General features: G+C 37.0%; 4 protein-coding genes across 4 annotated transcripts in view; 3 read left to right on the top strand and 1 right to left on the bottom strand.

Moving 5' to 3' along the window:
• Positions 1-7,211, top strand: part of LOTGIDRAFT_218809 (hypothetical protein) — a gene marked incomplete at its 5' end in the record, with an annotated part of 42,028 nt that extends 34,817 nt beyond the window's left edge. Inside the window, 9 exons of the mRNA XM_009061533.1 lie at positions 176-468; positions 682-765; positions 991-1,132; positions 1,419-1,613; positions 2,017-2,151; positions 2,403-2,565; positions 2,954-3,059; positions 3,585-3,797; positions 4,302-7,211. Of these exons, the coding sequence (XP_009059781.1) occupies positions 176-468; positions 682-765; positions 991-1,132; positions 1,419-1,613; positions 2,017-2,151; positions 2,403-2,565; positions 2,954-3,059; positions 3,585-3,797; positions 4,302-4,577 (1,607 nt within the window). The 3' untranslated portion in view covers positions 4,578-7,211. The remainder of the gene's footprint in view (positions 1-175; positions 469-681; positions 766-990; positions 1,133-1,418; positions 1,614-2,016; positions 2,152-2,402; positions 2,566-2,953; positions 3,060-3,584; positions 3,798-4,301) is intronic.
• A 1,356-nt stretch (positions 7,212-8,567) lies between these two features.
• LOTGIDRAFT_77902 (hypothetical protein) lies at positions 8,568-9,488 on the top strand (the record flags this gene model as incomplete). The annotated part of the gene is made up of 2 exons (XM_009061514.1): positions 8,568-8,837; positions 9,414-9,488. Coding segments are annotated over 2 exons (345 nt in total), but the record flags the coding sequence as incomplete, so codon positions are not given.
• A 355-nt stretch (positions 9,489-9,843) lies between these two features.
• On the top strand, positions 9,844-10,523 carry LOTGIDRAFT_69892 (hypothetical protein; the record flags this gene model as incomplete). The annotated part of the gene is made up of 2 exons (XM_009061509.1): positions 9,844-9,983; positions 10,355-10,523. Coding segments are annotated over 2 exons (309 nt in total), but the record flags the coding sequence as incomplete, so codon positions are not given.
• A 5,201-nt stretch (positions 10,524-15,724) lies between these two features.
• Positions 15,725-16,255, bottom strand: LOTGIDRAFT_125317 (hypothetical protein; the record flags this gene model as incomplete). The annotated part of the gene is made up of 1 exon (XM_009061532.1): positions 15,725-16,255. The coding sequence occupies one exon, from the start codon at positions 16,253-16,255 to the stop codon at positions 15,725-15,727; it is 531 nt and encodes a 176-aa protein (XP_009059780.1).
• Positions 16,256-20,703: the final 4,448 nt, after the last annotated feature.

Below are 20,703 nucleotides of genomic sequence, written 5' to 3'. Positions count from 1 at the left end.
GTGGTTTTCTCCATAAAACCTTGTTAGATTACAAAATGCTGTCTGGTCAGCACTGTTTATTGCTGACTAGTGTTAAAGGGGCTGTCTGGTCAGCACACAGAACATGAGACTTTATCGCTGCTAAGTGTGTGAAGAGCTTATTTGATGCAATATGTTGTATGTTTGATATTTCCAGGCAAGAAGATCAACAGAGTAGCTTGTGGTTCAGCTCACAGTTTAGCGTGGTCGACTCACAAACCAGTCAGCGCTGGTAAACTACCAACAGACATCCCCATGGAATATAATCATTTAAAATCAATATCTATCATTACGTTAAGAAATCGTCTCGTTCTGCTACATCATTTCTCAGACTTGTTCTGTCCATCAATCTCCATGTTTGATTTACAAGACACGGCCCCTGGGGAGGAGGCGAACGATAATGGAAATGGTTTTGATACTCTACGTGGTGTTCTTGTGTCGTCTGCTAAGGTAAGGCTTGAATTATGATGGCTGGTTGATAAACATTGTGGGGGTTTTTGATACATGGACATCATTTGGATATTTAGCTTGGAGCATCAGTAGAAGTATCTGCCTTTCAAGCTTTTGTGTAAACAAATGAAGCCATTTTACATTTTGATATAGCCGTACACTTCATTAAACTTTAATGAAATTGTTTCAAAGGTGCTTGATTTTAATTTTCAGGAAACAGCATTCCGAAAGGTTGTCCAAGCTACAATGGTTAGAGATAAACAACATGGTCCTGTTGTGGAACTCAACAGATTACAGGTAAGGTCAATCTAGGGTCATTGCTATGGGTCAAGGTCATTGTAAGGTTACAGAGCCAGTTTAAGGGTCAAGGCTAGGGTCATAGTTGAAGTTGTGCATATCTATATTCTGTATCAATTGTTACTATATAAACTTGAAAAGGTGAACTTTCATTTTAATCCTCAAGAATGTTTTAAATTAAGAGTTCTGAGAATATTGTTTAATGAATAGAATTATTCATTGTAGGTTAAAAGATCGAAGAATAAAGGAGGATTTGCTGGACCTGATGGAATTAAATCTGTGTTTGGTCAAATGGCTCAGAAAATGTCTGTATTTGGTCCTGAAAGTTTGATGTTACCTCATAGAGTCTGGAAGGTGAAATTTGTTGGTAAGTTAAGAAGTTAAAACTATGTGTTTTATGACGCCACTATCTCAAAGTTCCTTATATATCAATAACAGCTTTTGAAAGAATGGCGTCAGAAAATGCTGATTTGAAGTAAATTTGCAGGAACTACGGACATCTGACTGAAAATTGGAATGGTGCAAATTGATGATATCAGTGTCCAAATACACATATAAAGTTAAGAAAATCTCTTTACAATACCTTTAAGGTTTGAATCCCCTTCAGACTGTCCACATAGCTAATAATGTTAATTTGGTATTCTCTATTTTAGGTGAAAGTGTCGATGATTGTGGTGGAGGTTATAGTGAATCTATCGCTGAGATTTGTGACGAGTTACAAAATGGTTGTCTACCTTTACTGATAGTAACACCAAACGGTCGTGATGAATCAGGTTTCAATAGAGATTGCTTCATCCTTAATCCTCTCCTTAGCTCACAACTACATCAAAATATGTTCAGATTTTTAGGTAAGTTAACTTTTGGCTCTTATTGCATTTGAATTTTTATTTTGGACGTAAAACTCCATTCATTTTAAACAGATCTCTTTAGATTTGAAAGCCTAAAACTTACATGAGTAGAAATATAATAATTGATAAATGCAGTCCTTGCTGCTTTGCAAAGCAGAATTGTTTCAATATGTAATGTGTATCCCCTACTGGGTTTTCAGTGTTTAATATGATAGCAAATACAGTTCATGGTTCATCATATTAGATATGGTTAACAATATGAACTGGTTTCTTGGTTTAATGCTCAGATTTTTTCAATATTACTGCCTGGTTTATAGTGATCTTTCAGTATTCACTGCTAATGGTGCTCTTTTGCTATTTTGCTCCCAATTCCTACTCAACGATCTATGCTTTAACATTGTAGGTATATTAATTGGTATAGCTATTAGAAGTGGTAGTCCTCTTAGTTTAAATATAGCTGAATCAGTGTGGAAACAACTGGCCAGTATGCCATTAAATATCTCTGATTTAACAGAGCTAGATAAAGATTTCTTACCAGGTAATAAACAGTATAATCCTGAATACAGGACGCATCCTTGTATCAATATTTAAACTGTCTATTTCTATATATGGCAAGCTTAAGAAAATACAACTCTTCATGTGAGCTGTGAACACTATTGCTGATTGGCTTAACTAAAAAATTCCTATTTCCAAGACTAAGGTACTCTTGGTCAAACGAGTGGGGAATGTGTCTCTTTAATGTGTATCACCTTTGCACTGCATATAAAATGTAATGATGTTATATTGCAGGATTAATCTGTATCAAAGGAATGGATGATGAGAGTTTAAAGGCAGCTGATATGCCATTCAGTATTCCCAGTGCTTCTAGTCAGGAGGTTCATCTCAGTTCTAAATATTCCCGTATTACTCCAGAGAACAAGTCAGAATATATCAAATTAGCCATGAATTATAGGTCAGTAAGAAGTTAAGATAATCTCTCTTGTGACACGGAGCATATTAAGAAGCTGGCAAAGAAAGTCTGGTATAGCACTGAATTAAAGAATTTATAGATTTAATATTTAATATGAGTTATTGCCCATGTTCTGGCAAGTGTATTTACTTTTTAGCTGGTAAATAACCTAGAAGGCTGAATTCTTGCCAGATTTGACAAAACTTGGTAATATTGTTCATTTTCACCCAAGTGTAAGACTGGTGATTGTTACTGTGCCAAATATTTGTATCTACAATGAGAGCTATCAAATACCGTTGTACAAAGTCTATTAGTATAAGCAAAATCTTAGAACAAGAGAAAGGAATCTACTGATGTATAAATAATGTTATTGTTATATTAATTATTACAGACTACATGAATTTGATGATCAGATAAAATGGGTGAGAGAAGGAATGTCAAAAGTTGTACCAGTTCCATTATTATCTTTATTTACTGGATTTGAACTGGAAACTATGGTAAAGAAGCTATTCTCTTTTAATATTGGGAGATCACAGTGCTTGAGCAAACTACAGATGTGTTAACTAGCCTTCATATCTATTATTGGATACCAGCACAAGTTGTTTTTTCTGTTTCCTGTTTTTGTTCCGTGCTGCATCAGTCCAGGAATTCATGTTGCACTCTCAGAAAGGCATTTTGATTCAATTTACCGGTATCAATGTTGTTGTTCTGGTGTCCATTGTTTGTATATGTTGAGAACCCATGATCAAATAAACGTTAAGGTATTCAGGCGGGTAAGAGCTCTCCTTGAGTACACTGTAAGACTTTATCATCTACCAAACCAACAGTACAGAATCATGCAATTCAACCAATCCAACTACTACGACTACCAACTACTACGACTACCAACAACTACCTAGTTTGCGATATCAGCATCTGCTGGAATCAAACGTTAACATGTCATCTACCTACTTACCTTAACTTTTTATAATCTTACCATTGGATTTTATTTCATAAAGTAATGAACATGTCTATTCCTCTAGGTTTGTGGCAGTCCAGATATACCACTGACTCTATTAAAAGCTGTAGCTACGTATAAAGGTATTGAATCCACCTCATCATTAATACAATGGTTCTGGGAGACCATGGAAGATTTCACCAATAATGAACGCTCGTTATTTTTACGATTTGTCTGGGGTCGTACCAGGTTACCTAGAACTATAGCTGATTTTAGAGGCAGAGATTTTGTACTCCAGGTAAATATTGATTATTGATCGTGTAATATAATAGATTGAATGATAGAAGGTTAAAAATAAAAAATTCAATTAAAGATGGGTTCCCTTATTTTCATTTATAAAAATGAAAATGTTAATATTTATATAAATAGAAAGTAGAGGTGTTCTTATGAATTGGAAAAATACCAGTTTGTCTCACATGTCCATAATTAATTCATAATTAGCTAAAGTAGAAGAGAATTACCAACAGAATTCCAATGAGTGACCGATCAAGAAAGGTCAAAAAGTCGTTTTTGTTTAACCAGACTGTACATACATGAGCATTTATGATTGGTTAAAACTCTTAATTATATGCAATAAGAACATAGTGATATGATTAAGATTACATGGTAATTCATTAGAAACACCAATTTGTCAAATAGTTTGCTTGATTTGAACATTTGAACCATTTAAGACAATGCTTACTCTTACTGAGATTTTGATTAAAGAAATTGTCTTGATTTTTGTTGTAAATTTTATTTTCAGGTTCTGGATAAATATAATCCACCAGACCATTTCCTACCAGAAAGTTATACTTGTTTCTTTTTATTAAAAATGCCAAGATATTCCTGTAAGTCTGTGTTACGTGAGAAACTGAAATATGCCATCCATTTCTGTAAGTCGATAGATACAGATGATTACGCGAGAGTGGCATTAACCGGTGAAACCATGGACGAAGACACGCCAGATGGCAACGAAGATACAGATGATATGGAATGTATGGATTCTGAGGGTGAAATCGTGGATTCTGATACGAGTTAAATTGCAAGATATATGTTTTTAATCGGAAGGAGACCATCAAATGAGATTTGAATGACATATTTGTCAAATATCTGTTAATTCTAATTCGAGATCAACCAAATATATATTAAATTTCAAGGGAAGAAAATGTCAACTTTTATACTTGTACATATTTCAATTCTCAATGACATCTTTTAAAAGACTTTATTTTTAAAAAGGTTTAGATATCATGACGTCAAAATAACATACAAGAGAACCACGAATCATAAATCAGCTGATCAAGAGAATATTTAGACGAATTTATCCCTTATGAAAGTAACTAGTATTAATTCTCAATAGTGGCATCAAATGTCCGAGGTGAGATAATACAATGGTTGTGGCTATTCGCACCGTGATGATACAACATCATACCATCTCTATCCCGAAACCTAGAAAAGTCACTTTAAAGCATTCTTGACAATCAAAATGGCTTCACGCCCGAGAAAAAATCCATTGCCCATGTACAACTCGAATGAAGCTTCTCATTGGCTGCTAACAACGGTGCAGAAGAGGTGGAAAACAAATACAATATGAGTTGTGACAGTTTTTATTTATCTTATGAAAAATACCTGATAGCACTCTAAGACTTGGATTGTCAACTCTCCATCCCTTTCTCAGAGAGTCTCACTGGAGCTAATAAAGCTAATCTTCAACAATACCTGTGCACATTTATTAGTTTTTAACCATTAAATCATGAAAAACAAATGAACCATTTTCCTAATAAATCTATATTTCTAATATATTTTTTGGGGGTAAATATCCCTTTAATTTTCGAATTTCTGACATCAATTTTTTCATAATTCATCATTTGATCTCAAAACATTAACCAATGAGAGAGTCAACTCCATATTTACAAGTTTTGTTTTTATTGTATATTTAGTTAAACAATGGGATTGTTGAATATATTGATATGACTTCACCTTAAACTAAGTAAACCAACATTGAAATGATCAGTTGAATATTTTTTTGGGTTTGTTTGGTTTTTTTATGTATTACTTTATATCTGCCAGCTTTTTTAAAATTGTATTCCATTAAAGTGACAGGTAGGCCATTTGTTTTTGACCAATCATACTTTACTCTCAGAAACTGGGATTTTTAAGCTAAGCTAATCATTAATAGTGTTCACAGCTCACTGTTGAAATTTGAGCCTTCAAATCCAGGTGTGTCCAGAATTATCTGGGTTTGAATGTCAATTTAAGATACTCTGTGTTATAGAAAAGATATATATAGAAATAGTGAGTAAAATTCCTAGTTTAAGGTATTTTTAAAGGAATTATGTGATTTTCATACATTTCAAGTTCTTCTGAAGACTATTTACATATATTACAGAATCTAATCAACTCCCAAAAAATGGCGCATCTGTCCCTTTAAAATGCACAAATCATGTTTACTGTATTTTGGACAGTGAAATAAAAGGACTGATATTTGTATTATATTGTTAAACAAACAAGTTATTTACTTATGACTGAAACTTACTGACTCTTGTCTAGCATATTATTGCTATTTGATGTATGTCATTCAGTGTAGAGTTTTAAAAAAAAACAAGACCTTGTTCAATATCTATCAAAATCTAAATGAAAATAAGTTAGTAAGTTTTTTGGTGTAGCTTATTGCTTTTATTTACAAAAACATGGTGGCAATTTTAGTTTTAATATTTTTGTGATGGATTTTGGACTGTCATGCTTCTACCTTATTATTGCTTATATCTGAAAATTTCATCATTTCAATCATCAAATGTCAATATTAGAATGGTCTCATTGACCCAGAAACACAATTTTATATAGTTTAATATAAAATGTTTTGAAGGGGGCTGTTTCTGAAATGCACAAAAATAATTTATAATTGTGTGACTTATTTTTTGTATTTTGACCATGCTGGGCCACTGTTCAAGAAAAAAAAATAGTGGAATTGAGAAAAAACCATACTTATGACTTGATCGATCAGAGATTTCTTGTTAAAAGGAGCTCTGATGATTATTAGATGTACACTGAATGTACAGTTATATCTGATAGATAATATTCCATATCATATCATTATATAACACTGTTAATATTCATATCACACTGTATATATCTCATTTTATTTTATTTTCTCTCATATTCACAGTTCTAGTTTAAGAAAACTTTTGACTTAAATCTAACTGACATGTTATTCCATATATTGTATAATTGCGAGTATAATGCGCATGACTTCTTACTTCTTTAAGACGTTGCTTAACTGACGGTTATCCCATATACTGTATAATGCGCATATAATTACCTTCTTACCCTTGAGTAAATCTGAAAAAATGTATATTACTATAAATGATAATTACCGTATAATTTCGAATACAATGCGCATCTCATACCCTCGAAGAATCTTCATCAAACCTAATTGACTGGAGCACATACCATGCTGCTGGCACATGTTTCTGATATACAATCATCATCAGCACACCTGGATAAGAAGTGGGGATGAAATTCCAATATTTTGAAATTCTAAATGAAGTTGAGAAACTAAAACTATGAATACGAGATGAACTGTAAGAAATATTGTTATTGCTTTATTTTGTTGTCGTGGGAAACTAATTTCACCAGTCGAATAGACATAATATACTGAATAAAAATATTCATAAATATACCATTTTATGTTTACACCCTCTAGGATGACTAACTCCCATTTCTTTACCCAAATCTCTCTTAGTCAATTATCTAGCCGGGGATTATCTGGGGATTATAGGCATATTTGACCTTCAGTTTGTGCAAATTCAAGATTTCTTTGTTGATAGGTATTTCCTAGGTGACGTTGTCCGTCTTCTCTGTCGAAGGTCGTAATCCTGTTTCCTCCTGTCAATGTTCATAAAGGCCGAAACGAAGACACTTAACTTAGCCCCCATGTTCTACAGATTGTTTACATTAAAGATATCTTAACTGTTAAGATTCAATAGGGAATGGTTACCCAGTCAGTAATGTAGATCAGAAGGACTAACGTCTCCTCGTTCGGGTGCTACAGGCTGTCAGTCTGAAGACCCATCATTGACAATAATAAAGATTGTAAATTGGCACATCGAAAAGAAAGTTGATCCAAAAACGCAGACAGTCCACCTTTAAACTTTTTAATTTAATTTGACAGTTTCCTCGTTATTTATGAGAGGAATTTTCTGAGTGAAGAGTTATTTAACCATTTAATAGGTCAGTTATACAAGACTTCATCACCATGGTTATAATACATTGTCTTTCTCTTCTGTATTTTCTATTATTATTTCACATAGTTGACTGTTCAGGTAAGATGATTAGCTTACTCTTCTATGGCACCACAGTGTGTAAGGACGTAAAACTATTGTTTTTAATGACATGGAAAGAAGAAGCACACGAACTTCAAACAACGAGAGAAGTACCGGTCTTCAAAAGTCAAGATTTTACGTAATTATAGGTTCGTAATTGCTTGGTATTGTGAAGATAGATATAGACGAGAAGGTTCATCTAGAAACCTGATCACCCATCTGAACGTTTCGAGAGCATCACCAACCTGTATAATCCAATATTTTATTATAACTTCCAGCAAAATGTGATTTCGAGGTTGATTTCTGTACGTGGGAGAATGTCAAGGCGGAGGATGAATTCGACTGGATCAGAAGATCTGGAAACACTCCAACAAAAGGAACTGGACCTAGGAATGATTTCGTTACCAAACACTATGGTAAGCAACCCTATTTATTAGCCTGACAATTCTGGCCCTACTCGTCTTGATTGCATCTTGACCCCCTAACATGACTAGGTAGTGCTCTCTAAAATCCACAAAGGCACGTTGAAAAGTTCATTATCTGCTACCAATGTTTCGCAAAAATACTGTTTTGGATTTCGGCTTTGTTTTGCGGTTCGGATCGTTAGTACCTGGTTTAGTTATTAGTAATCGTGGAAGTTGGTAGTACGATCAAGATCAATTATATGGTTCAATACTGTTGGTTTGGTAGTTGAGAATGTGTTTCTGTCTTCAGGTACCTATATTTACACGGAATCATCCCGACCAAGAGCAGCCGGTGACAGAGCCAAGTTAAAGAGTAAGCTACAGACCAGTCTCAATGGTAACACGTGTTTCGGGTTTTATTATTATATGTTCGGTAAAGATATGGGCAGTCTGTCGGTATATGTGGTGACGGAGACTAATGAACGGTACAATTTGTGGAAGTTGGAGGACGAACAGGGTGATCAGTGGTTCCACGCCCAGCTAGTCATCCCCGTACAAATCAATACTAAATATAATGTAAGTATATTGGATGGGAGGGGCTAGGAAGGGGAGAGGGGTTGGTGTTTAGAGTTTGGGGAGGGGAAAGGGCCCGAGAGGGAGGTCTGTAAGGTGAGAGTGATCAACGTGACGCAGAGGACGTACATATTTTGGGTGTAGAGCGAAGGTCAATAGGTTAAGAGAGAGCTTATGAGTTTTGATGTCGGCGAAAGCAAGAGTCAGCACAACAGGAGTGACAACCCACGGAGAACATGCTACACCACCCCTATCACACCACAGAAAACTGCCATCGAGCCAAGCACAGCTCTGCTTGCCAATTGGTCACAATCATACGAGATATCGTCTTCAACAAGTCAGCAGATTGTGACTGTACTGGGGACATTGACAGTATTCTGTTGTCAGATTGGAGCACAATGATAGGGTATATATACGATTCCCACCGGTACCCTTATACTATATAACAGTAAATGTTATCTGTGAATGATTCGATGCTTCTTCACAATGTCAAGCTATTACGAACTCTAGTTAGACGGAATTCGTAATAACTTGACATTATGTAGGTGTGACAGGTATCTGTCATTTTATATATCCTAGATCTATGTAGATGCTGTTAGAGGTAAAGATGTTCTGAGTGATATCGCCATAGACAATCTAGAATTAACAGAAGGTATCAAATGTACCACAGAACCTCAGTATGGTAGGTATTTTAACCAGAGCTTTCTTTCTCACCAGATATTGTTAGGCTCGCTAGAAATCCTGCTGATCCTTAGCATGCCTTTGGCAGTTTTGTTGTTTGGCGACCTCTATTCAAGATAGCTATCAAAGCTGCCAGATCGAAGGTGATGTGATACCTTTGAGACTTTCGGCGTATAACACTTCTACGAAAGCTAAAAAGAACAAACCCAATCATACTTCCGACTATACCTTACTAAATTGTAAAAGAACCATACGTTGAAAGATCGTTTTGAAGTGTGATGCAGATAGCTGAAATATTTTTTATGATTTTTCAGCTGCTCTAGACTATGCTATAAGACTGGTAGGAGGAGCTGGTCCCTATGCCGGGAGGCTGGAGATCATGTACAATGGTAGATGGGGAACAGTATGTGACGACGGCTGGGATGAAAACTCGGCTAGAGTTGTATGTAGAGAATTGGGATTCGATGTGTAAGTTGATTGGCAGTTTTTTTAAGAAATCCAACTCTTGAAGGAGGATTCATGAATAGCCTGTAACACATTGGGTTGTAATGCTCTACAAACTTGATTCCGCGTCTACTGCAGGATTTAAGCAGGAAAGTCCTGGAATATCTTCCAGAGCACCATCTTCACTTTGTCAAATTCCGTCTTATTATACTGGTACTCGGACTTCTGTTGACAACAAGCAGAGATCTTTATGTTCACCAATAATGTCTGGGCTAATTTTTCAACCTCTTCCGTAATAGAGTAGTTATTATCATGATTTTTGTTGCTGTTATTTGTTTTTGTTTGTTGTTGGTAACAAAAGTGACTCTTTATTTTCTATCCAGTTCTGGCAAGAGTGACATCAAACCAAAATCTCTCCCAGAAGCAGCTTATGGTGAAGGCTCGGGAAAGATTCTACTGGACGAGTTTAGATGTAACGGATCTGAGATCTCGTATCTGTACTGCGCTCACTCTGATTTTGGGGTTCACAACTGTAAACACAATGAAGATGTATCTGTTATTTGTGAGGGTAAGGTTGCGAATCTTTGTTGCTTAATCAACGTGGCTTTAAAGGGTAATGGGGGTTGGGTGTTGTTGCTTCAGGTGGACCGACAGCAACTGGTGTCATCTAAGAGATATTGCCAATCTCTGGATTTAGTAGACCTGACATGACTGCACCGATGACTGATAAAATCTCAAATGCCTCCAGTTGCCACCTTGTTTCCAGCAGTTACCCCTAGTTGTAACCAGTTACCGGCAACTAGTTGCCACTGATACAAGTTGTATTTGGTTGTCGACTTGACAATCGAAATCAACAACTATGCCATTTATCTCAGTTGTTAATGGTCGGTTGATTTGTCAGCTGGGATGAGATGCTAGTAATTCATTCATTCATTCATTCCTACTTTATTTCTTCATTCCAGAAAAGGATGTCAAAATCAGTATCAATCCGGCATCAGCTGGTCCATTCTATGAAGGTGAAGACGCTACAGTTATAAGTTGTAGTAACGACTGCTCACCGCCTTGTGAGAATGTATGGTATGAGAGTTCGAATCCTAGTGAAATCCTGTCCTATATAGACGTACTGGAGATATTTAGTATACAGAGGTACCAGGCTGGTAATTTTACCTGCCGTGTCGCCAGAACTACCCAGGATATAGAAATAGATGTTATTTGTAAGTTTAGTTGCTTATTTGGCATACGGATTCGACTTTTTCTTTATTATGAAACGAGAAACATGCCATCTAACTTTTACAGCCTCGGGGAGAATAAATTTTTGTAAAAGAAATATTATTTTATTTATGTTTATGTTATAATTTCTATTGTTGACAGTTATTGCCCTTGTTGCGCAATGTAATTGGGAAATCGCCTCGGGCATCAGAGATACAAGAGAAATACCGAGTAAGCAAACACCAACATGGCTAGTAGAACTGTTATTTTGAAATAACAACAGTGAAAATAAATTAAGATTAATTACATAACGACAAAAAATTAAAATATATTACAGAATGGCGTATAAGCTAAAAAATATTTATATTGTTCCCTTGAATAATAAACCGAGGATCCGTGTGCTACTGTCCTGACTAAATTTCCTTCATTGCACCCTGAATGGCGTTGCACGTCTTCATTAGCCCACATGGTGCAGAAAAGTAGGACGTAAAACTCCATTCATTTCATTTCATTTTTGAATTTTCAGTTGGACCAGACAAAGCAGAAATATCCCCGTCAAATATCAGTAGCGTTGTTCAGAATGGTAACCTAGACCAGGACGTCCTCTGTACAGCTGATTGCTGGCCAGCCTGTACTGCCGAATGGTACCGTGGTGCCATCACCCAAGAGAACATACTACCCAGCATCGATGGAACTCTGAAACTAACCAACCTGATCAAGTCTGACGCTGGGGTGTACATCTGTAAGGTTACTAACACCAAAAATTTCCGTAAATCACAAGCCCAAGGGAATTTTACCCTGGACATTATTTGTAAGTATATCTTTTTCTACTTCCTCTTCTTAGTGAGGTACTCCTGCACTACAGATGAAACAGTGGATATTTGGTATTTGGGTTTTGTCAACTCGGCATCCTTTTCAGAGGGTTGACATAGCTAATAATGTTTATTTGGTATATGGGGTTTGTTCGGAATCCCTATCGGGCATGTTTAAAGGTTATCTGGACATCCCTCTCCAAGAACCCACATCGAGTTAGGAAGTAGGGAGTCCACAACTTGTTGGCATCTATAGATAATGATATAGCAATTAAATTGTAGATGGTCCAGACGTGGTAGTAATCAACCCGCCAGTAGTAGATCCAGTTATTGAGGGAAAGGGTGAGGTTCCTGTCGTCTGCACTGCTGACTGTTTCCCGCCATGTCACATTACGTGGTATAAAGATGATATCCTCGTCAACTCGAACGAGGGTGTTATAGATTTAATGGCTGTTTCGGAGCGAGGTGGCGGTGTCTATGTTTGTCTGGCCACCAATAAACAGACTAATGCCATTTCAAGAAAGTCTATAAAGATCCCAGTAATGTGTAAGTTCAAAGTCCTAAATCCGACTATTCCAGAAAAGATATATAGAGTCTTGTCTATATCTATCTAATTTTGCATAGTAGAAGATCCATTCCCAGTAAAAAGCGGACGGAAATCGATGGTCTGCAACCGGTAAAACGGGGTTCTACTGTACATATAACAATCGTCAGTAAATCATTTAGATTGTTATCGTGTTAAGTTGTCCTAATGACTATTTAGATATAACACGTGCCGACATAGAATGTTTATCTGATTTCCGGACCACAAAGGTTCCATGAAGCTGAGAATAATATAATGCAAAATCCTTATAGTTTTGACAAATATTAAAGTCGAAGTTGTCTCTTTTGCCTCTACGCTTCTTACGGTCCCGTTTTTAAGCTACGACATCGTTTTCACTTTGCTTTTATACAGCATCCCGTATCATTTTAAAGATTACAATCAGACGCGAGGCTCGCCTGCAATCTCTTAAAATGAACTAAACTTTACTGTTTGTTTTTCCAGACGGTCCAAACAACATTACATTCAATATTGGACCGTTACAAGTTGGCCAAGTTTTTCCACCAATAGCCTGTGAGAGTCAGTGTGATCCCGGATGTGACGTAGAATGGTACAAGGACAACACCAAGCTAAACGCAGTAGGTGGCGTGATGAGGTTTGCCCAGATCACCAAACACCACGCTGGTACTTACTATTGTATCGCCGGGAACAAGTACGACAGTAAACATGTCTATCAGAAAGCTTACGTTCAACGCGTCAACGTCTTCGTTGCGTGTAAGTACTCGAATAGAAAAGTACGAATAAAAATCAACCAAGCTGCTTTTTGAGATGGAACATTTAGTATAAGTAGTTTGAGGACAAGGAACTAAATAGTAGATACTTGTTTCGTTATCTCACTATATTGGATGGGTCTTAAGGTTTAGGCCTCGAGAAACTCATTGGTCCGAGAGCCCAGGGCTACTCATATCTCCCCTTTTCCTGTCTATGTTCCAAACAATGTTATGTATTTCAGATGGTCCAGATTTCGTAACGTTCACCCCGCCCGTTGTTCATCCTATCAAAGAAGGAGAAGCGATGTACCGGATTATCTGTTCGGCCGACTGTTTCCCACTGTGTAAAGTCAACTGGTACCGAGGTCCTGCTGTTCAGACCAACGTAATACCGAGTGCTGTTACCGGTGTCCTACAACTGACCAATATTACCAGAAAACATGCCGGAAACTACACCTGTACCATCTTCAACCCAGAAACCAAGAAAATCCTCACAAGAACAGCTAGTATATATGTCTATTGTAAGTTCATCAATTCGTTGAAGACAATGGGCTGTGAATAAGTTGCGTGTCACGAGAGAGGCATTTGACAGCCATGTGTCCCCTACTCACCTCATGGTTCATAGAAACGCAACTGTTAAAATATCCCCCGATACCCAAACAATTTCGAAATTTAGTCGATTTGGGATTGCAAGAACCAAATAAGTCTGATTGAAAATTGGAATGGTGCAAAATGATGCGATAAGTGTCCCCGATACACATAATAAATATAGAATCCCTTTAATCTCAATGAATAACCGTAGACCTACTTCGTTATTATATGATCTAATCTTTTATATTTAGATGGTCCAGGAACAGTGAGTATTAAACCACGTCCTACCATGACTACTTATATAGAGGGAGATAACTTGCCACCTATTTCCTGCTCCAGCGATTGCTCCCCTTGTAACATCACTTGGTATAAGAACGTGGTCAGTCCTCTGAGTGCAGTGTCTACTAGAAATGGCGTATTGAACCTAACCAATATTACTGGCAATCAAGCAGGCAAATATATTTGTCAGGTTAAAAATGGTATCACTAATAAACTGCTGCAGGAGAATCTCGCCATTAACGTCGTGTGTAAGTATAGAATATCAAATCCAAAAGTGACCTCTCATTCCAAAAAACTCATTGGCGTCAAGGACGACGTACGACGTTATTCAACATCAATGATGTGACGTAAGTTGACGTCTTTGAGACGACGTTAACATTATTTCATTGATGACGCTAGGTGATGTGAAGGATACGACGTTATGTGCTGCGTTAAGCGACGTCAATGATTCGACGTTAAGCGACGTCAATGATCCAACGTTATGTGACGTTTGAGAAGCGCTATACTTAGTTCAATAATCTTAATCTTTATGATACGACGTTATTACTGGTGACGTAGATGATTGACGAGATCAACGCTGTTGTCTTACAACTGCCTTCCCCTGCCTGTAGTTTATTACAAAAGTCAAACAGATATATCATCCCTTTCAGATGGACCAACAGAACTAACATTAACGCCAGGAGATCTCCAGGCAGTAACAGTGGGTGGTAACATTGTACCTGTTAAATGCTCGACACAGTGTAACCCAGCTTGCCAGATCAAATGGTACCGCGGTACTGTGGGTGTGACCAATCTGATCCCCACTATCAACGGGGTCCTGGATCTAAGGAGGGTCCTGGTGCCCCAAGGTGGAGTATACATCTGTATGGCTCTAAACGTCCATAATAACAAGATGCAACTGAAGTTCTTCAACTTACTGGTCCAATAACGACACTCCGACTACCGTCTTCCGTTTTCGTTAGCGGAAAAGTAGGACGTAAAACCCCAATTAATTTCATTAATTTGTTCAAAATTGGAAAGTTTTGGAACGTGTTCTCTCGAAAGCTGGAGTTTTGAAACGGAGAGTTCTATCACTGTCTGCTACTTAAGGTCGGGAATTATTTAACATGTTATAATCTAATGGTTTGTGTTAGTAATAAAAACTACAATAGCTCTTAATAGTGTTTTATTTTGAGTGAAATGGGGTTGGGGGGGGGGGGGGTGGTCTGTTGGAATTGTATAGAATTTAACGACAGAAATGACGAAAATAATATTTTAACTATAGATAGGATTAGATAGGATCATGTCATTCAGGGAAGGATGTCGGTACTTTTGGTGCTGTTGATAAGTCTTTATCTTCTGAAAAGTCTTTTGTAAAGGTCTCGCCTTTTTTGCCTGGTGAACAGCTGGTTCCAAACAATGTGGAGACCGGTTAAGCTCATCCATCTGCATTACTTTATTTGTGGCTGGGTTTGTCAAACCTGCTTCCGAGAATAAAATGGTGCAGAAAAGTAGGACGTAAAACTCCATTCATTTCCACGCCACAGTTCCAAGCCAACATGTCTGTTCTTGTTCAGGTTGTGATCAAATTTTTCGAGAGGTAACCTGTTTCGTGTCCTCGTCGTCAGTTTTGGACCTGGCGCTAGTAGTCTCTGTATTTGCAGTAAAGATATTCGTAAATCTACTTTCAGACATTTTGGCTTTGATCATATCCTTATTCCGACTATTCAAACAGAAAGACAGAAAAATGAAAACGCCTTGAAGTCCATTCAAAATGATGTACACGTACCATAGGACGGAGATGTTGGTCGTAGACGCAATGAAGCCAAAGATCCACGTAAAACCCATTACTGATGAGAGTCTGACGTACATAAGACATCTTTTCTTATCCCTCTTTTTACCAATCGTTACTTCCGTTGACGCCATCGCTTTCTCGATGAAATATAACGTCATGATGAAACAGACGAAATTAAATACAAGGCTGATTCCGATTGGCACAAAGAAAGCATAAATATATCCAGACCTGGAGGACAGCCACGTACAAGACGAGGCGCCATATTGGACTTTAGAGTGATCTCCCGGAACAAGGTCCAATATGAGACAAACGAGAGCCATGACCATTGGAACACCTACGCATGCCAAGCAGTAATATCTGAAATTTCCATCACTGGACGAAACGCGGATTGTTTTTGGATGGAAAGTGATCAACATTTGCAGAGCTTGAGCACTCATCCAAGCAAAGGCCGACAACCAACTAAAATGCGTCACTGCTGCAATATATCGGCATACTGTGATGTCCTCACCAGCAGGTATTACCAGTAAAATTTGTCCTGAAATAAGAGAGACAGCCAGACCTATATTCAGCTTGGCGGGAACATTGAGTTTTGCAGACAGGAAGTAGACGATAATGGTTACTATGAGACAAATGATTGACACTGAAGAACAAGCCCACGAGACATACTTCTGTATATCGTCCATAGTAAAGAACTTGTGCGTTTTGTCGGGATTATAACACACAAAGGCGTTAGAATCCGAAATGTAGAATTCTTCGGAGCTAAACCTCTGATGATGTCCTACAATTTGCAATTCGCCATTGGCATCAAATTCATATTCGTCCTGTGTATAAACATAGAGTGCGTGCGAACAGTTGAAGACTGTGGAAGCATCAGTGTGCGGACACACGCAAACCTCCTCTACCGCAATACCGTCCGTTTTGCTGTTTGCTGTCGTCCGGAACAAGATATTCTCCATCGGATAAAGCAATGTTATGTTACCATCCTTCATTCGAGCAAACCAATTTTCTTTTACAAAAAACACCGTTGCGTTTGTGGTACAATGCAACGTTTCTACAATGCAGTTCTTGAATTCGCTAGCGTTCTGGTAATTATAAAACGTAAAATAAAAATCCACAAAAATCCTTTTGATTTTGTTATTTGAAAAAGAATCTAGGAAATCAATAGTAGATCGTTTTTCCAGATCGATTCTAATTAATGCAGAACCCTCAATTGCCTCACTTTGGGTTCTATTAATGATGAGCAAGTTCCATTGTGAATCCAGAATTGTGGCCAGTTTTTGGAAGTCGTCGCCAAAACTTTCTCCAAATTCCATCTCCGATTTTTTCACAATATTAACATAGATGACGTCAGTTCCGTTAGGAAATGGTTGAGATGAAGAAGGGACGTAAATCGTACTATTTTTCCAACATTCGCCTGACTTGGCGTACTCATCAGTCTTACATTTAAACTGTCGACATTTTTGAAAAAGATCATCAAATTTCTCATCATCGGCACAAACCTCACTGATTTTAAAAACTTGCTGATTGATTTTGATTCGTTTTTCCGATTCACGTGGTAACTGGAACAGGGTCATCAAACTGGATTCCGCCTCTGGATCTGGACATTGCGGATATTGTCGACTCGACTCGACAGCAAACTGGCAAATTAAGCAGCTCAAAACGCCATCCGTGTAAACATTTGCCTGCACAAGGTCCAAGCACCGAAAACAATCATTTCTTAAAACAGAATCCAACTCGTATATGATAGAACAAAATTTATCATCATAATCACGTGGTTCATAAACCGCCTGACACGTGCTATCGCGAAATATGGCCGCCATGTTGTTTCCACCATCGTGGAAATCTGTACAGTTATAGCTCACTGACCACGGCGCCACCTGGCTTTCAGCTACATCTAGATCCAGTCCATGACATACAGCACAGTGAATATTCTTAAAGGTAATGTCGATAGCGCCAATGTAGTCAACCGGTGGAAGGCGTTCGGTCGTCTGCTCACAATTCACAATGTCCGCCATCTTAGATGACATTGGACATGAACTGACGACAGTAATTGGAACGTCGTCGGAAATCTTCTCACAGGAGCTGGCCTGTTGGGTGAAAATAAGAGCGTTTGTCAGTGATGTTATGTTGTTTAAAGTCATCTGTATGTTTGCCATGCTAGATTGGTTTTGGATCAAGCTGTCAGCACACACTTCAGGCAGGAATCCACCAACTCGACAACGGCAGACCTCTAGTTGGAATTCGGGAATGGTGTAACAACCTTGCATAGTACATAATAAATAGTCTCCGGGCAAAATTAGTTGTGTACAAACTGAAATTAAAATTCATAACCTAGATTTCGTCTCATATTTTGATGATGAAAAGGGGAATTTGATAAAAAATAAGAGATGTTCTTTGGTAGGCTATAAAGAATGGATTGAGATATCTTGGTTCCTCTAATTTTCCTACAATTTGGAAGAGTTTAAAATTTATATTAAGAGAGACATGAGAAATTGAAATGAAATGAAATGGAATAAGTGAGAATGAAATGAAATGGAACTAGAGAGAGAATGAAAAGAAATTGAAATGAGACGAATGAACCAGAACAAGAGAGAATGAAATAAAATGAAATTAGTAAGACAATGCAGTGAAATGGAACCAGAGATATTGAGATGAAATAAAACAAGAGATAATCCAATACCATGGAACAAGAGAGAATGAAACGAAATAGAAAAATAGAAGAAAATAAATGGAATGGTACCAGAACATGGGCGAATGAAATGAAATAACACAAGTGACAGTGGGAATGGACTAGAGAGAATGAAATAAAATGGAATGAATCAAACGAATATATAAAAGTAAAAAGAAATGACATTAAACAAGAGAGAAATGAAATGAAATCGAACAAAGCAAGAAAGTCAATTCATATTTACCTAACCGCGGAATGACCGTTAAAATCAGTAGATAAAAGACCGGTGGTGCCATGTTTCAACTCTTGTGTTGAACCTCCTTCAGCTTTCTATCCGAACCGAATGACAAACATGTTTCAATTGATATTTTATAATAATCAGTGACAATCGTACAAATACTAATACTAAATTGTACATATTGATTTCTTAATTCATCATCTTCCCATAGACGATATACGATGGTGGAATGAAAGGTTCATTGGTTGAACCGGAAGGAGTTATGCTACAGCAGTGAAACTTAGTATACAGTGATTCAAGACGTTGAATAGTAGAACCAGAGATATTACCTTTGCCTTTGATCAAAAACACATCAGACCGGTCTGTCATGTCGAAGGGAAACTTGGCGTTTTTAAAGCAGATCCAGACAGTTTCCTGAAAGGTTTTCCCATCTAAGATGAGTGTCGATGCAATTGAAACACAACTCTTCTTCACAAAGGAAGAAGCTAAAGGTAATGTTTCTGGTTCTGCTTTTCCAAGTCTGTAGCATCTAACTCCTTCTAAATCAAAGGTGTACGACGCAGATTGCAGCATGGGTATATAGATGAAAGGGATTGAAAGTCACCCTGACTCTTGAAAGCATTGGCCGTGCCTTCAAAATTGTTTTAACAACGTGGAGTATACGAACCCACGGCACCTAGTCGACTAGCAGACAATAATCTAACTGACTGAACTATTCCACTACAATTGTTTGAAGAGAAAAATCTTGATTATGCGATGATGCTGAAGAATTAGTACATAAATAAATGGTAATTGTTGTACTGTGTTATCTACATCATTTCATCCTGCGTTAAAAAACTACAAATATATATATACAAAGTAAATGATGACAAGTTGGCTAGAATAATCCACCAATATCGCTTGTGAGAGTCAGGGTGATCCCGGACATGACGTAGTATGGTATAAGGATAACATTTCCTTTAGTTATAGGGTACGATGAAGGAACATGAAGGTGGCTTGATGAGATTTGCCCAGATCACCACGCCACTACAAAAAAACCGTCTGAAAAAAAAACAATGGTTGAATTAGTTAAATGCATTTACGTAACAGTTGGAATTAAAATGGAATGAATTACGTAGATTTACTATCGCATCAAATACATTAACAAATTCATTAACAGAAATGTGAAAACTCTATAAAATGTTATAAATACTGTAAAAACAATAAGCAACACAAATTATCTATTGTATGTATATAAAATCCAGGGACTACGGTGGCTCACATACGACATTTATTTTTATTTTGAATTAAAAACTTTAAATTTGACCCAGGTGATAATTATTTTCACCTAGGTGAAAATTAGGTGATAATTCGTGTAACCGAGTTCTTTAAGGTGATAATTGAAGAATTTTTGATTAAAAACATTTTTTACAAGGTTTCGTTGAATTATAACCTAGGTGGAAATTAATGTTTTTAATTCAAAATTAAAAGTGAAATATGTCGTATGTGAGCCACCGTTAGGGAAAAAGGCTGAGAGAATTTTTTTAAAATGGTACTTAGTATGAAGAATGGATAAAGATAACTTGGTTCTTAGTATGAAGAATGGATAAAGATAACTTGGTTCTAGTATGAAGAATGGATAAAGATAACTTGGTTCTAGTATGAATAATGGATAAAGATAACTTGGTTCTAGTATGAAGAATGGATAAAGATAACTTGGTTCTAGTATGAAGAATGGATAAAGATAACTTGGTTCTAGTATGAAGAATGGATAAAGATAACTTGGTTCTAGTATGAATAATGGATAAAGATAACTTGGTTCTAGTATGAAGAATGGATAAAGATAACTTGGTTCAAGTATGAAGAATGGATAAAGATAACTG

Source organism: Lottia gigantea (assembly GCF_000327385.1).
Source record: "Lottia gigantea unplaced genomic scaffold LOTGIsca_49, whole genome shotgun sequence".
Taxonomy (NCBI): domain Eukaryota; kingdom Metazoa; phylum Mollusca; class Gastropoda; family Lottiidae; genus Lottia; species Lottia gigantea.
The sequence above is the reverse complement of the archived record's forward strand: the minus strand, read 5'-3'. Positions and strand labels throughout refer to the sequence as shown.